Source organism: Sinohyriopsis cumingii, chromosome 8 (genome assembly GCF_028554795.1).
Source record: "Sinohyriopsis cumingii isolate HCF-2022 chromosome 8, ASM2855479v2, whole genome shotgun sequence".
Taxonomy (NCBI): Eukaryota; Metazoa; Mollusca; class Bivalvia; order Unionida; family Unionidae; genus Sinohyriopsis; species Sinohyriopsis cumingii.
The window spans coordinates 37898637-37916071 of NC_142968.1; the positions used below are offsets into that span (position 1 = coordinate 37898637).

The 17435-nt window shown below is 34.5% G+C and overlaps 1 protein-coding gene across 1 annotated transcript in view; it reads right to left on the bottom strand.

Moving 5' to 3' along the window:
• The window catches only part of LOC149793311 (BOS complex subunit NOMO1-like), a 185666-nt gene that overhangs the window by 152937 nt on the left and 15294 nt on the right, over window positions 1–17435 (bottom strand). Inside the window, exons 3-6 of the mRNA XM_089967278.1 lie at window positions 16544–16751; window positions 9606–9678; window positions 7781–7858; window positions 2460–2534 (exon numbers count right to left, since the gene is read on the bottom strand). Coding sequence (XP_089823404.1) covers window positions 2460–2534; window positions 7781–7858; window positions 9606–9678; window positions 16544–16751 — 434 coding nt within the window. The remainder of the gene's footprint in view (window positions 1–2459; window positions 2535–7780; window positions 7859–9605; window positions 9679–16543; window positions 16752–17435) is intronic.

The following is a 17435-nucleotide window of genomic DNA, read 5'->3' on the forward strand; positions in this document are numbered from 1 at the left end:
GGTCAATTTAGCGCTAAGATGGCTTGGATTGTTTGGAGGTATAATGTACGTGTTATCAGTACAAGCGAAGCTTAAAAACTAGCGAAACCTGGAGGTGGCAAGGGGAGGGAAGGGGCAAGAGTTATTACCCTTTGGTCTATATGAGATAGACAGAAAAGATGAAGTTTCGTCTTTTAGTAGGGCTGGATTCGAGAGGTAGCAGGCTTATATCCCTAACGTTAATGTGATTGGGGAATGTATCTGAAGGAGAAATGCACACATTTCTTAAGTGTGTGACAATTTGGTCATAATGGCATTAATTAAATTTAATATTATTTGTTGTTCAAAAATTTAATACCAAATTATTTTAACAAACATCTATTTAATCCTGACTGTTGAATGCTCTGCAGTACTTACAATCTTGCTTAGAGAAACCTACCATATCTGGGTCAGAAAAAACAGTTCCACTTTCTGCCTCATCTTCTGCTACATTGGCAACTGAACTTGTACATGTAGCCATAGCATCATGTAATGTCTGAAAGATAAATTTAGCTGATGTTATACTGCCATGCATTGTACTAATGAAATGGTCATGTGAAGCTTTGCATGAAGAAACTTTATTACATACATTTATGTAAAATATTTTCCAACTCAATATTACACCAATGAAACCTGACCATATTATTGTGTGACTGCTGATGCTCTCTCTCTCTCTCTTCACACACACACACACACACACACACACGCACACACACATGTACACTCACATGAAAAAGAATCATTCATAAAGCAGTGAAATAAAAAGAAGACAATTTGCAAAAGTTAGAGATACTATTATACCTGTTCTCTCTCCCTCTTCTTGTATGCTGATCTTGGGCACTTTAATGTCTGGTCTGAACTATTGGTTGTGGTGGGTGGGTGGCTTTCATCCACATCTGGGCTGTGAGCACACTTTGCTCGTGGCATAATGGATAGTACTGCACCGGGGCAAAGAGTAGGTTTTTTCTTTATTCCAAATGTAGACATCAAACTCTGACTGGGCCCAAAAGAATCGGGTTGAAAATGCTCACTACAGATTGTCGCATGTTTTGAAGGCTCTCTCCAATCTGCTCTTGTTAGCAGCACAAACCGGGACCAAAGTCCTTTATATTTAATGTCCGGGGGAAACAAGTGCAATGAAACACCATCTTCTGGTGTATTACTACATCCACCAACGATACACATCTTTCCCATACCGAGTAATACACGCAGTCGGAATACAATCCAGAGACGCTTCACGCTTGACAAGAAAACAATGGTTTTTAGCAATGCAAGATTCCTCTTGTGACGTCACACCATCTGAGATCATGGAAACTGCCGAAGTTATACTTGGCTTACAGAGAATATTCATGACATGTACATTTAAACTAAATATCTCGCCATCCGTCAATCGCATAGGGTAGAAATTTTCAGATACTACATAAATCATGATAGTTAATAATTTAGAGTTAAGTGATACAGGGGTCACAGGTCTACCTTTAAATTAAAATCGTATGGGTTACTAGGTCTGCAAGCAGATAACCTGTAGCATTTCTATTGTGAAACAAGCCCAAAAGCATGGTTTACATCTTTTCTTAGCTTCAAAAGGCTGGATTTGGAGGTATCTTTCAACAGAATTTCCATGCTAGTTTTACTTTCCAATTACATTCTAGTCTAATCACTTAATGCCTTCAATTCTCACTAATGATTTGGGAAATACCTGTCGAGGCCCCACTTACAGCATATACCTTGAGTAAACATACTCTGATAAAATTTACACACCAATTATTTGAAAACCATAAAAGGGTTCCTAACCTAATTCTTGCTAGACATGGTTAAGCATAATATTGAAAAACTGAATTCATATTCTGTCAAAACACAGCTTTCACGGAAGGACAAATTAATGAGCTGAATGCATCCTATTAACTGATAAGTTTTATGAATGCAAAAGCCAAAGATCTTCCAAACAATAGCTCACAGTTCATACATTCTGTTCCCATTATCTCAAACCTAGTGTTAAAGTATTCTTTAAGTATACTCTATCCTATGGTCTAATTTTTAATGTCTTCACAGAGAACTCCATACATGCCAACCCACCAAGAGGTATAAGTGTAATTATTGCTACTGTAAGTAGCAAAAATGCACAGTTTGGGTGTAAAAGTGTAATCTCTATATGACAGCATGTATAAAATAAGATACAATTTTACTACTAACCTGGTTCTGCAGCTGGTCAAAATTCTTGTCATAAAGGGCAACCCTTCTACATGGCCATAATATGCATGCGTCTGCAGATCTGGGTTGGTACAGTTTGTGAGGAGTAATCAGCAGAATAACAAAACAGCGACCTGATATGCAGGCACATTATGCTATGGCCAATCAGGATCTATGTTGTGTGCAGTTGGATTTTTACTTACATGTGAGTATATATGGTAAACAAAGCTTGCAAACATTAAACTACTTACGTCTTTCTTCACAAGGGTGGAGAAAAGCAGGAAGCTCACTCCACGAATTGGTTCACCTTCACTATAAACTTTGCCCTGTTGATAAAAATAGAAGTCTAGTGGTATTATCAACATAGTTCATTAACTGAAATATGCTAATATCTAAATGTAACAAGGGGTCACATTATAAGGCAAAGAATAACACTGCATTCTATTATTACTGTTTCACTGGATTTGGGTCAGTTATGTCTCCCCTCAGATTATAAAACCTGTCCCTGTTCCTCTGTGAGGAACAAGTGACTGCTTTCTTAAATCCTGGCCCAGCTTCACCCCATGCTGATTCTTAAGATGAGGGCCATCATTAAAAGGTGTGACAACTCCAAAACAATTTTAGATTATTCTCTGGCATGTTTTCATTTATGCTTGCAGATACAAAAGTTTGTACAAAGATATTTAAAGTGTTCAAAATACAATGAAATCAACATTTTTAATGGAAGTTTTCCTGTGACTCTTCATCTGGAGTGAATATATATAATACCTGTCTCTCTGTAAAATAAAGAATGTCCCCTGCCAACTACAATCTCATTCTGCCTGATAGTCCAGACAAAAACAGGAAAACAAAAAAAATATGGAGAGGCAGACAAAGGGAAGAAGTATAAAGATACTGATCTATGATGTAAGGAGTAATTGACAGAACAAACAATAAAGACCCTAATCTGCCAGTGCATCACACAATGGCTCATTTTGTTTGCAGTAGAACTCAACTTATGAGTTATGCAGCATGTAAGCATTTTGTTTCTACAACAAACCTTTAATGAGATTTTTTTTTTAAATTATGAAAATATTAGATATGAAGCATAGATTTATCTTTTTGACTCATTCTTGTCATTTAAACATGCTGGCTTGTCAATGATAAGAGACGATCTTTACAAACATAGATTCCTTATGACAATAAAATAGCTGGAAATAAACTTGGATGGTGTAAGGGATGTTCCAGTAAAACATGTTTAAGACCCAAGGAAGGCACTTTAAATGTTAAGTAGTTGCCCACTTACACAATTTAGAATCTGGATCATTTTCATATGAATTCTTTGAGTATTCAGAGTACCCTGGCATACACTGTTTTTAAAACCTTGGGTACCATGCATATTTCAATGGAACTAAGGAGTGCTGACTGTACTGAACAAAAATCTTTCAGAAACATGAAAAATCAGTGCCACAGTGTCTGTAAACTAAATGGATACCCAATCACAATGCCTGCAAACTGACCCCAATGGATATTCCATCATAGTGCTTGTTAAGTAATCTAAATGGACACTAAATCAGTGCCTGTAAATTGACCCAAATTGACATTACATCACAGTGCCTGTAAACTTACCCAAATGGATAGCCAATCACAGTATTTGAATGTGTGTGTGTGATCTGGATTTTAATGTAGCTTTAAACAATTTTTTAGTCATATCAAAACGATGTCTACAGTGTGGCATCATGTCTCAGTCAGTCACATTATCCTGACACATTGCTGACCAGTCCTAACACTAACCTCTTAATGCTGAGCGCCAAGTGAGGCAGCTGCTAGTACCATTTTTTTAAAATAAGTCTTTTGTATGACCCACAAACTCCCCCATCCAAGGCAGACACTCGAAACACTTAGGCCATTGGAGCAATCACAGTACATGAAAACTGACCTGAATGGACAACCCGACATACATACTGCAAACTGACCTAAATGCAAAACTTATCCAAGGTATAAAGGATGGAAAGAAAGAAGGATGGACAAGCATAACACATTCGAGATGAGGCATAAAAAGATGCTTTGCGAAGAAGGTTAAGGATTCCAGGGAATGCTGTGAAAAACCTGTTCCAGCCCTGTATGATCCCTAACTTAATACCAAATCCTATCCCATGCTCCAACCCTAGTCCAATAAGTAAGCCACTGTTACATACTTCATACTAGTACTCTTTAACCCTTTACCTCATACAAGTGTCTTTGGACGCCTCTACTCCATTTGTATGGAAGTGCCTTTTGACGCCTGCTGTAAACATCAGCCATTTTGAGCTGGTTTTTGTAACACCACCTTCAGAGATAACCCCCCTATTATATACTACATTCATTTCTGCGAATGACAATTACGTCAGATCACTTGGTGACTGTTTATGCACTGGTCGATATCTGCTTTTTAAAGTAACTGGGTCGTAATCTCCGCTCTCCAAAACTGCGGTCGCAGATTTTATTCAGTACTTACGAAGTTTTCACGATTATAATCACAACTATGAAAGATTCAATAACTTAGGTAAAGGCTCTGATATTGATGTAGGCAGCAGTTAGTTTTTATAAATGATCAAATTCAGATGACTTTGTGATGTAGACGCAGACGAAAAACATGTAAATTTCGAGTATGGGAAATGGCAGCTACGGTTGGTCACGCGGCCTCAATGACAAGACAATGAATGAGTTCTCTCAAAATTTTAAAACACATAAAAAATTCTTCCGTGAAAAATAATTGCACAGTTATAACAATCGGACTTTACTCTTAAATTTTTCCACATATAATAAATGTGTCCTAAAAATGTAAAATGGTTAAAATTGCCGTTAAACGTAACATACACTACATTGCTTAACAGTTCACAGGCAGGATTTCAGTCAGTACTTACGAAGTTTTCATGATTAGAATCACAACTATGAAAGATTCAATAACTTAGGTATAGGCTCTGATATTGATGTAGGCAGCAATTAGTTTTTATAAATTATCAAATTCAGATGACTTAGTGATGTAGACGCAGGCGAAAAATGTAAATTTTGAGTATGGAAAATGGCAGCTACGGTTGGTCACGCGGCCTCACTGACATGACAGTGAACAAGTTCTCTTAAGATTTTAAAGCACATAAAAAATTCTTCCGTGAAAAATGACACAGCTATAACAATCAGACTTTACTCTTAAATTTTTCCACATATAATAGATGTGTACCAAAAATATAAAATGGTTAAAATTGCTGTTAAAAGTAACATACACTACATTGCTTAACAGTTCACAGACAGGCCTATGCATATGCGGTCGACTAGGTAACAGAAGTTCTATTTATAGCACGCTGCACTTTGTCACTATGCTCTATGAGGTAAAGGGTTAAACAAGGATGTTCCAGAATGCATAATCCAGACTTTAACTTATACAGTGTCCTTAATTACAAATAAAACCAAACCCTCTGGATTTTAATTATCTCTGCTTGAGAACCTTCTTTTTTGATAACTTTAATGTTGCGTGCATCATGCATTATGCTGATAGACTGTAAAAGTAGCAGTGGACTTGACAGATCCACCTGTCTCACACCCAAGAAAAGCTCAATTTTCCTAGATGATTTCCCGCTGGCCAGCCCAATCACAAACTATTGGAAGATAGGTTTTTGCTAATTTTATAATGCTTTTATATTCTAGAAAAGTTATACTCATCAAATTTGCAACAGTACACTGAATTATTCTATAACTTCTCTTATTTCACACTTGTTATGTATATTTAATTTGTATTATTTGTTGGCTTTCTCAAATGATTATATATTATGCATGTCTGTATTTTGTAACTGACCTAAGTCAATTACTGTGATATAGCAAAAGACTGCTAGCACATCAACATATTCCAGGCCACTGGCACATTAGTATGTTCTAGACTATAAACACATCAACACATTAAATATTGGAACTTATCTGCAACACAACTGGAATTTAATTGAAAAATTCATACATTTGGACTTGTGATAGAACTTTCAGAACTATTTGGGATTTAATTCACAACACTAAGTTATCTTTAAATTTTCAATTTGTATTCTAGGCAAATAATTATTTGTTTAATTTTACAAAACTTGTTGGTTTTTACTCTTTACTGTTACTTAGTTTAAGACCATAGAGTCATAATGCTTACTATTCAAGCATTTTGTGACAAACAGAATAAGTATTTATAGTTCTTCTTATTATCAGATACATTTATGTAAATATATAGGATCTGCCAACTTTCAAATCCAAACCTATCCTCAAGCACTGGGTGAGTAGGCTTCTCCACTGTGATTATGCTGGCCAACTTTCTAATCCAATGAAATGTGCAAACTCTCATATGCTGGCATGTCACAGATTGTTCTGATGCATGTCACCATTTCAAGGTGGTAACTATTAGTGAGATAATAATTGAGATTTTTATTATAGGAGATAAAAGACTCTTGACTCTAATGATCTGCCATATGGATTTCTGTAAATGTGTGACCAATGTACAGGAAACATCTACATTCCATAAACAGTGTTTATCATCCAGTTTTACATAATTACTGAAGATCAAATAATTACATGGATGAAAATAAGTGTTCTCAAGTCATTTAGTTATGTAAATAAAAAATAACTACCAAACAATTGCACTCATTTCGAAGAAAAATTTGCATTTTTGCTGATACAGTCTATCAGCTATCTCTCTTTGCTCATCTGTAGTTATCAATTCAAACCCTTTAATCACCTATATATCTACCAACATTTACCATTACTTTCCAGATATTTTGTAATTCATGCATTTTTGAAGCTGGTATTGCCTGATTTGGCTTAATTTGTTATACCTACTTTAATAACTGCCAAAGTTTGTGCGCTTTTGACCAATTCGGGATAATCTTTCAAGTACATGGAAGCAACCATTTTGGTCTACCGTGTGATTAGATCATGTACAATTTTCACAAGTACAATATCCTAAAGAAATGTAAGCCACAATACATGAAAGGAGCATAGATTATGCCAACATTCTCTTAACTGAGCATGTTTTAAGTGTAAACAACTTACATATGTCACTCTCTCAAAAGTATATAATATCCAGTGAATGACCCCTAGATATTTCATTACTGACATCTTTATTCATTGGAAAAAGGTTTTATGTGCAAAAAATATCTTTATATGTACAATAAATATAAAAGAATTTAAAGAAAACATCAAATAATATATTTTGCCTTAGGTTTATACTTTTGCTGTCATATTATCTTGCCATATTCTGAGGCAAGTTTAAAATATGCTTAGGGCAAGTTGAATTTTATAAATGTGTCCAGCCCTGATGTAACACACTTATAGTTTGTCCTCTGTAACATTAATACATGAAATAGCACCACACTCACACTCATTTCTCAATGATGGTTCCATCCAGAAAATACTCCAACATGGCTGATGTATGCAGTGCATTTGTGATATTCAATAATAATGATTTTAAGGAAAACTGAGCCAAATACAAAAATGTAACTTTGATGTCTATTCAATCAGGACAATACAGTCAACAAAGTGACACCTATATCTAGCATATACCCCAAAGGCTAGATGAAAAATTTACCTTCACTGGGTAACCAGCAATAATAACATTACTGCCGACATCTGTGTTGTCATTCTCCACCTTTACAGTTGCCTCAGCCTAGAAGAGAGAAATATTGATTAGCAGGTTTCCTGATATGATATGCAAACGAGCCACTGCAAACACTCATATACAAGTTCGTTGTATCACTGATTACTCCTACAAACTGCGTTGACCCAGATCTGTTAATGCATTATATGATGGCAGATCTGAGTCTATGCAGTTTGCAGCTGGAATCAACTTTTAAGCGAGTATATATATATCCCAAGCATTAAGATCTCTATGGTGAAAAATATTAATTTATCTGCTATTTGGAATACACACTGTAAAGTATTTGCTCTATTTATGATCTTTAAAGTTATTATTTTCTTCTATTCCATGTTTTGTTCACACTATTTATCATTTTCCAAAAACATTTATAATTCTGTTTATTATGTCATCAGCTCATTATGACCTTCGTACTTGGAATGGCTCAAATATTACACAGAAATTTAACACTCATTTAAATAAAAGTGACTTTCCTAGTCATGACCTAACAAATTTAAAGATCAAGAGCAGTGGCTAAAGTGCTACAGCACTAAATAACCTACATGTGTTGTTGTACCATAAAACACTTAATCAAATTAATATATAACTCATGAAAAAAATACCCTGAAGCTGTATTTTCTTGAAATTATGCTATTGTTAAGTAATAACTAAAAATGCTATGAAATGAGTGAGTTGCTCCCCTTATAAAATATTTCTGTGAAAACTCTTGTATAAGACCATTTATAACTACTTCATCTGAACACAGTTCTTAAGAATTCTAAGGAAATCGTGGTCCTTAGACCAAAGATAATATTTTTGACACAAGAAGCTCTGTCCCAGCAAAAGGCATTGTTGTTCAACTGAAATTAATAAATGTCTTATTTGCTGTACATAAGATAGTAAATTAACTGTTAACAGTGTAGACCAAGAGCTGCTGGGTATTGTTGCATACAGAGTCAAAACTTATGTGTGAAATGCTGGTCCAATTTCCCAAAACATCTATATAATTCTATATTAATTAATGAAATGTACTTTTAAAAATGTTTATCACCTGACATTTATGTGATATTTGCCAACATTCTTTTAATAAGGAAAGAAATTTAAAAAACAGAATTTTTATACTGAAAGTTCCAGCTGACGATGTGCTTGAAAATAAAGACCAATACGTTTTGAACAGCTAATTCCCCAAGAACTCAATACCAAACATTTTGTACAATTTTTCAATGAGAGTGAAAGTGTTATTGCCTTAATGAATATTAAAAAATTTTAAGTGGCATTTACCACTGGAATTGGTAAAAAATTTAATACACAGCATAATTTCCATAACATCTTCAAAATATGTGAATTAGCATAGAAAACTATTGTTTGAAAATTAGACAAACATTTGTCACACATGTGTACTCGGGTCGCTTTCAATCATGCTATCATCATGAGGTAAAATGAACAGCATACCATATATATTCACTTACAAGTCCAACTGCAAACAACACAGACTCTGATCTGTCATCACATAACGAGCCAGATCAGGGCATATGATATTTGTTCAACTGATTACTTCTAACAGGCTACATTATGAAATGGCAGATCTGTGTCGGAGCAGTTTGTAGTCTCACTCTACATTCAATTGAATATATACAGTACATTCTTATGTAATGAAATTACTTTTACTATTATTGTTTACAAGTATTTACAATTTCAACTCTATAGAATTAGAATCCTGTGCTGTACTGACCATGATTATTATTGTTCTTATTCTTTTTTTTTATTATTCAGGATTTACCTTTTCAAATCTATATGAATCCCGTGCTGCCCTGACCACATACTCTCCTGGCATAACTTGGGAAAACTTGTAACTGAAAGAACACGATCAACATATGTGAATAACAAGCCTGACAGAACATTCAAATTCTGGGCTACTGGGGTAATTTTTCAGAGGACCAGTATGACCTAACGAAACTACTACATTAATGTGCGTCTTATATGTGCCCCACCCCACCCCACACAATTGGCCAGTTTTCTTGGCATTGACAAGTTTGTGTACAAAAGTGCCCTTCATGGACAGCAACTCATCTGAATAAAGCATGCAACCAGCATTGTTGCCATTTTTTTTAAAATTTTCCCCTCACAAGTGGCCACATTTAATCTAATATGTCCAGAACCGATATTTAATTCATACAGTAAGTCATGTAATCCAATTATCTCTTGCAATGTCTGTTTCCCCAATGACAGGCTTTTGTTACTGAAAGAAATAATGGTTAAAGTACATTATAACAATTATAAATACTGACACTTACAGGACATTTGCTCAACAATGTTGTGATTTAGTTTTGGGCTTCACAAAGCTGTTGAGTTCTTCTCTCTGATGATGACAACCAGACATAACTGCCAAGATCATACCATGTTCAACATAAGCCTAATATAGCATTCACACAAAAGGAGAAATTACCCCTGAACAAAACAGGGTACCAAAAATCATGTGACAGCATGTGTATCACATCCTTATGAACAAGGCATTTCATCTACTCGATAAAAGCTTAGTCTGTATGATTATACTACAGTACTGTACAATCAGAAACATTAAATTATCACAAAACATTAACAAGTCATTATGTAAAGGAAAACTTATTACTTTAGAAAACAGTTATTCAACTCATTGACAATGGGGAGAATTCAAGAGTTCTTCCTGAAAAATTTTATGTTGGAAATACTCCAAAAACATCATAACAGATAAAGAGAATAGTAGGCAACAGTGGGGAAATACTTCATAACTCTATAATTTGGACTTTTGATGGAACTTTCTGGGATTTACTTCACAATACTGTAAGTTATCTTTAAATTTTCAATTTGTATTTCTTGGCAAATAATTATTTGTTGTATTTTACAAAACTTGTTGGCTTTCACTCTTTTCTGTTACTTAGTTTAAGACAATTGAGTCGTAACACAATACACTGTCTGGAACACAACAGAAACTTGAATTTTCACAACTCTGATTCAATACATGACCTAGTTTTGTCCACTCATTAAACTAGAATTCTGAGCTAAAAGTTGACCATTAAATTTCTACAATCATATCTACTGGAATAATATTATATTTTACACATTTCTGCTCCATAAGCTAGGTGCTTACTATAGTGGGTCACTAGCTCAGTGCACATCAATGCTTAGTCATGATGGTATTTTTAAATTTGGTTATGATTTAAGAAATGTATACAGTGGTCCCCTCATACATGGCCACCCATTCTGCAGCGGGAAAGTGGCTGTATATTGTGTCTTTTGTGAGAAGGATGCATTTGTATATGTATCTGTACATAGTAAGAAAGCTAAATACACTTCAAAGCATCTAATTTAAAAGTAGCATCAATTATTAAAAAGGTTCTTCTTGTCTTAAGAACAGACGTGTTTCAAGTTAACATAAATTAATAGTTCTTATTCCTATACATGAAATGCTAGTGGTGTATTGTTGGCATGAGCATTGCAAAACCAGTAAAACAGGTTATTTAAATTTTGGTACAAATAGTGAAATAATTCTCTTTCCATTTACTGCATTTTCCCAATGCTGCAGAATATTCTCTTTATCTCTTATGATCTTGTTTATTTAGTATTCCCAGCATAACAATTTTCAGCAAGAACTCTCCCCACTGTCATCAAGCCAAATAACTTTTACTTTTTATTCTAAATTATTAATCCTCCATTTATGCAAAGACCAGGGGTCATGCTACCAGGCCAAGCGGGCAACTAAGTCACCTGAAAAATGTAAACTTCACCTTCTTCTATTAGGAAAGCGAAAACGACTTCACCCTCAGATTTTTCAAATGTAAAATGACTGGCTGAGCTTACGACTTTATATATGGCCCCTCACTGTAGACAGGAAGTTCTGGCAGTGTTGTAACCCATGGCAAAATGTATTTATGCAGTGTTCATACCAATTAGCATAAACAGACAAACAAATAGGGGGCCCGGAGTGGTCTAAATAGCTAACCATCATGGATCACTACCATCTCACCTGTCTTTGTGGGTTTCGAGCTTGGCCAATGTGAGTATGTGAGATAGCTTGCTGGTAGGTTCTTTCTGGGGTTTTCCCAGGTTCTTCCTCCACCATTTATACTGGCCACCATGTATAGCCTATCTTGTGCTGAAAATGGTGTTCAACCCTTAAACAACAAAAGACAAAGAAATTCTTTCACATTCACAGGCATGTTTTAATAGCTAACTAACAATTAACCCTTTCGAAACTCGATTTCATGAAGTTGGGCCAACTGTACTTTTATGAAAATATACCAAATTCTGTTTCAAAATTTAAACATCAATATGTTAAAGAATATTTTGATTTTAAAAAATTTAATTGGTGAAAAGTATTTTCTAATTTATTTCTTTTTAATAATTGGAGATTATAATGGCTGTGTTTGTGTTATTTTATTTTAAAAATCAGTTTGAAATCATAAGTGAACCTGTAATTGCAGACATCGCAGCGTCTATGATATACCACTTCATTAGTATGTCTACATTAAAAACTAATCGGGCAAACAGATTCAGGAAAATATATAATTTAATGAAAATAAAGTTTAAATAATATGTGATAGAAGATTTAGCCAAAATATTTAACTATGTAGGTCAGAAACATGAGACAATACTATGTTGTGGAATTCAAAAAAATGCTGTATGGTCACAGTTGTTTTCTGACAGAATTCATTTTCGTGAAAATACGAAAAATATATATAGTAGTGAAGCAAATACTATTTAACCAATGCATGTTGTTAATACCAGTATGTAGGCAAATAATAAAACCAAAAATATGCAGTCCTATTAATGGAATTAAGCAGCAAAGCTAGAAAGTGAGCAGTTATATTAAGAAAATCCCTCTTACTAACAACAGATGCACTCACATAGCGCAATATGTGCATATAATATTTTACTTTATTTAGAGAACCATGGATTGGTACATATACGTGTATACTGTTTACATATACATGTCTTAAGTATAGCATGAATGGAGTATCAACACCGTGTACTCACCCGCGAATCTCATCACATATACTAAATCCACAATACAAGTAATTCCATCAAAAAAATGCACATGGATTTAAAGTATTCAATAATTTTTTTACAGGTCATATAGGTCTGAATTCAGTGGATAAACATAGCACAATCATGTAATGAATGATAAAGTACATCCCAAGTTGGTAAAAGTTAGTTTGCGTTTTAAGCCACCAGTGGTAGCATTCGTAAGCACAAACTTTTTCCCTGCAAAAAGGAAACTTTCATGGCACAGTAAACGTGTTCCAGTCACGTTGGAAAATGAAAAAAATCCATCAGATTCCATTGCTTTTATTTAAGTTTGGTACTGACTTCTTTGAAAAAAAGTTCTTTGTTGTTACTGAAGATTGTAGTCGGCTTTCCTTGATGAAATGTGGATGCGTTACTGAAGTCACCACTAAAGGCCAGCTTTGGAGAACCAAACAAATGCCAGTTTCTTATTGTGGTGGCAACATCAAAAAATTGTATTGCATGATTGAGATTTTTTCATTTTCTTAGTATGCTTTCATAACAGTTAGTGGTTCAAAAAGGTAATGTTTGGTAATGTTTTCTTTGAAATTTCAGCAAACTATTTTATCTGGGTACATTTTGAAAAAAAGGAATTGGCCATTGTTTGGTTGATTGTAGTTACAGTTCCTCCCTGCCTATTTAATAAACCAACAAGATTTTTTTTTTTTGAACATTTGTGGTAGCAGAGTGAAGCTGCCTTCCACTCATGCGTCAGAAATTTTACAAAGAGTCAACAGATGATGTTCTGGTCTGATGACAGGGATTAGTACAGCAAATGTGGGTGTTCTGAAATATTTAATTCTGAGTGGAAAGAAGAGGAATTTTACATACTATCCACACACAAATGTCAGTCTATGTAAATAAATTAATTACTAGCGAGCGGCTGAAAATCTGACAAAAGATAGATGAGATAATGCCTCGTCCGGTTACCTCCGCTACCAGAAATGTCATCAACAAAAAAAAGCAGATATCTCACAGCATACAGTACTAATGCTCGATGTCAACATAAGCAGAATATGATATAACAATGCACTGCTAAGATGGTTTGTCAGTATGGACAAGAAATTGTTTATGTAACAATAGATAAATTTCAGTGCATTTTATATCAGGTTTGCGGCTTTCTTTAATAGGGCCTCTGAATTTCTCCACTCTAAACCAATGGCTGTATATACAAGTTTAAACAGCCAACAATGTTGCCAAAAAAAAATATTGCCGCCAATAAGGAAAATAAAATCATTGTTTGTGACACTGGCGAAGCTCTATGCAATCCCAGAATAAACATTTTACACTTTATTTTTCATGCTTTTATGAAGAAAATATTTATTTGTGTATGAGAAAAATACATATAAAATTTCAGGAGCCACTCCACAATTGTCTTGTACTATTCATGTGCGATCTTTTCCCCAAAATGATAATAAACTTTTTATGGGGTTTTTTTTGTACTTTTCAGAAGAAATTTTTTTTTTTATGCATGAAAAATACATATATATAAAATTTCGGGAGCCACGCCGAGACTGTTATACAGTAGTCCCCCTCTTAAAAGGCCACCCCTATTGCAGCAGGGAAGTGGCCTTATAATGAGGGTGGCCTTTCTAGAGGGGGGATGACAAATGTGAATAATAAATACATATGAAGAAAGTCATAAGTACATTTAAGTCTACAACATTTAATATTTTCATTAAAAAGTTACATGCATGTTGTGAAATAAACGTAAAACAAACTGTTTCATCATTTTCAAAAGAATGCTATGAATAACCATTGATATAGTTTTAAAACTGTCTTTATAATTATGTTACAAATCACATCATCTGTCACTTTGTTGGTAACAGTCTAAAAACCAAACCAGTCTCATCACAATTAAAAATATCCTTGCTGTCATATCCCATGCATATGTCGTTTAGTCTTTTGTTCCAATCTTCATTATTAACATCAGCTGATTCTCCACTACGGACAGAACACTTAATATTGTGTCGCACTTGAAATCTGTGCAACCATCCGTTACTTGCAGTAAAGTCGTCATATCCCAATTCATCTTACAAAATTGTTCTTTTTCTTGTCATTCAAATCAAGATACAAACATCTCCTGGCTCAAACAATCTTCCTTTCTCTGTCCATTTCACCTTCCCACTTCTACAGAACTGTTTCCTTATCTTTCACAATACTGGTATCTGAGTCTTTCTGACGTTTTTGAAATCAGTAGAGGGGTACAAACAAACGTAGAGTCAGACTATAGTTTTCTGCAAGGATCCTCGACCCCCCCACCTCTCGATCAGTTGAATTAATTTCACTTTCTCTTCTAAATTGAGAATTTTTCTTTTCCTCGATGACATGATGATCTTTATGCAGTAAGTTATTCATGTTGCCGATAACAATACTGATAAAACAATTTTTTATGCTTCTAAACAAATTGCCGTGTGTTTATAAAGGAAGTGATCTTGTCACATGATTCGTTAGTTGCAATCTGGTACCCTATGGTTTTTATACATTTTTTTAACATTAAGTGAGAAGCCAAAATGGTTTTGATATGTACCATTAACATCACGCAGATTTGACCTCGCGGCCGTTAGGATTTGTAATTTTGACAATTATTGTCAGTAGTAACAGCCACTAATTATCAAAGTCAACAAGCTCAACATTTTACTAATGGAAGCCATAAAGGCTATCAAACCATTTTCCTGCTGACTTGGGTATTGTACATTGATGCTGCCACTTCTCAGCTGTTACTACTGTTCAATAATTGTAATCTTAACAATTATCTGAGTGACTAAACCGGACATCTTATGATAACACAGCAGTAAGGCAAATTGGATTACAAAATACACAGCATCTATCTCAATCCATACATTTAAGACTACAAGTAGGAATACAATGGGTATGAATATAATAATTTTTATACATAATTATACAAAATGTGTTAACAATAAACATACACCACAGATTTTTCAACTTGAAAGAAACTACTGCTTCAAACTGTTATATGCATACTGAGAAATAGAAGACAAAATTAAAATAAGAAAATGCTGATATATATATAACTCAAAACTCAATCACAACATTTTTGACCCAATTTCCTGTAAACATCGACATTAATGATATAATATTAACCTTAGCTGTACATATACTTTATCCAACATTTCTTTCAGTAAGTTAGCCCAAAAAAACATCCAAGAAACAGACATCCATAAACATAATCGGATTACCTTACAGGATGAATTCATGGTTCTGGACACATAAAATAAAATACGGCCACTTGTGAGGGGTAAATTTTACATTTCTGCACTATTATGCTGGCCTGGTCAAGGGGACTGTTCATGAGTGGGACCACTGTACAAAAGCTGGATTGTGGATTTTGCTGGAGCCAATTTTTCTAATCCAAAACAACTTAGGACTGTATTAATATTTGCAATCATTCAAGAAGTGATAAAGTTAGGTAATCTGCAAGTAATCAAAGAATGTAATGACCTGGCCTATAAGATCTTGAAGTTTTAAAATACATTTTTCAGACCTTTTGAAAATTTAAAGCATGATGACAAGAAATAAATGCAAAGTAAGAAAAAACTTAAGGCATGGTGGTAAGTATGATCTCACCATGCTTTAATGGTCTGCCGAAAAGCACTGGATCAAAGCAAATTCCCATGCTTACCACAACTGACATTTTGTTTCACTCTGTCATACCTCCCATCTTCAGAAGTAATGGTGGTCTGTAGAATCTCTGATGACCCAATCTTTGACATGGTGAGAGTGACTCCTGAAGGGCCTGTGCTCTGACCTTTGCTGGTGACCTTTCCATAAACAGAAAATCCTGTAAACACAAAGTTGATATCTTCTCCAAGACTACACTTGTCTGTTGTGCCATCAATATGTAGCTCTATGCTCTCTGGCTCTGTAAAAAAAAAAAATGAATGCACTTAACAAATGCTTCATATGATGCAGAGAAAGCATTGTCTTCTTCAAATAAAAAATAGCTAATGAATAACATAATGTGAAAAAAAGAAAAGGATGTGCAACTCTGTACAGAGTAAATAAAGGTTTTAAGTAATATAATTATCCCAAGTACATATGTACTACTCACTTGTAAGTTGAGTACAACTGCAAGATGTACAGACCCAAATCTGCCATCACATAATCCACTGGCTGACTGGGGTCTATACAATTTGTTAGAAGTGAGCAGTAGAATAAACCAACACTGATCTGCCAGCACATTACATGACAGGGTCTAAGCTGTCTGCAGTTAGACTCAACCTACACATGAATAGGTACTGCAGATGTGGGTCTAAAAATAAAGTAATAATAAAATGACTTGGGAGAAGAAATTTTTTTATATAAAAAGTTTGTTACATGTGCTTAAGTTTAGAGATGTGCAAGATCTGCTCTCTGACATGAAATTAAGTGATTCATTCTAATTTCCCAAAATCACACCAAAAATCAACTGAATTAATGATTGTGCACCACATCACCAAGGCATATGGTTATTTTCATTGTGAAATCTGATTTATTTAGAAAATTTCATCCTTTTCTTCAAACAAGAGTGGAATTTTCCTCCTATGCTTGAAGTTTCAGAAGAGAC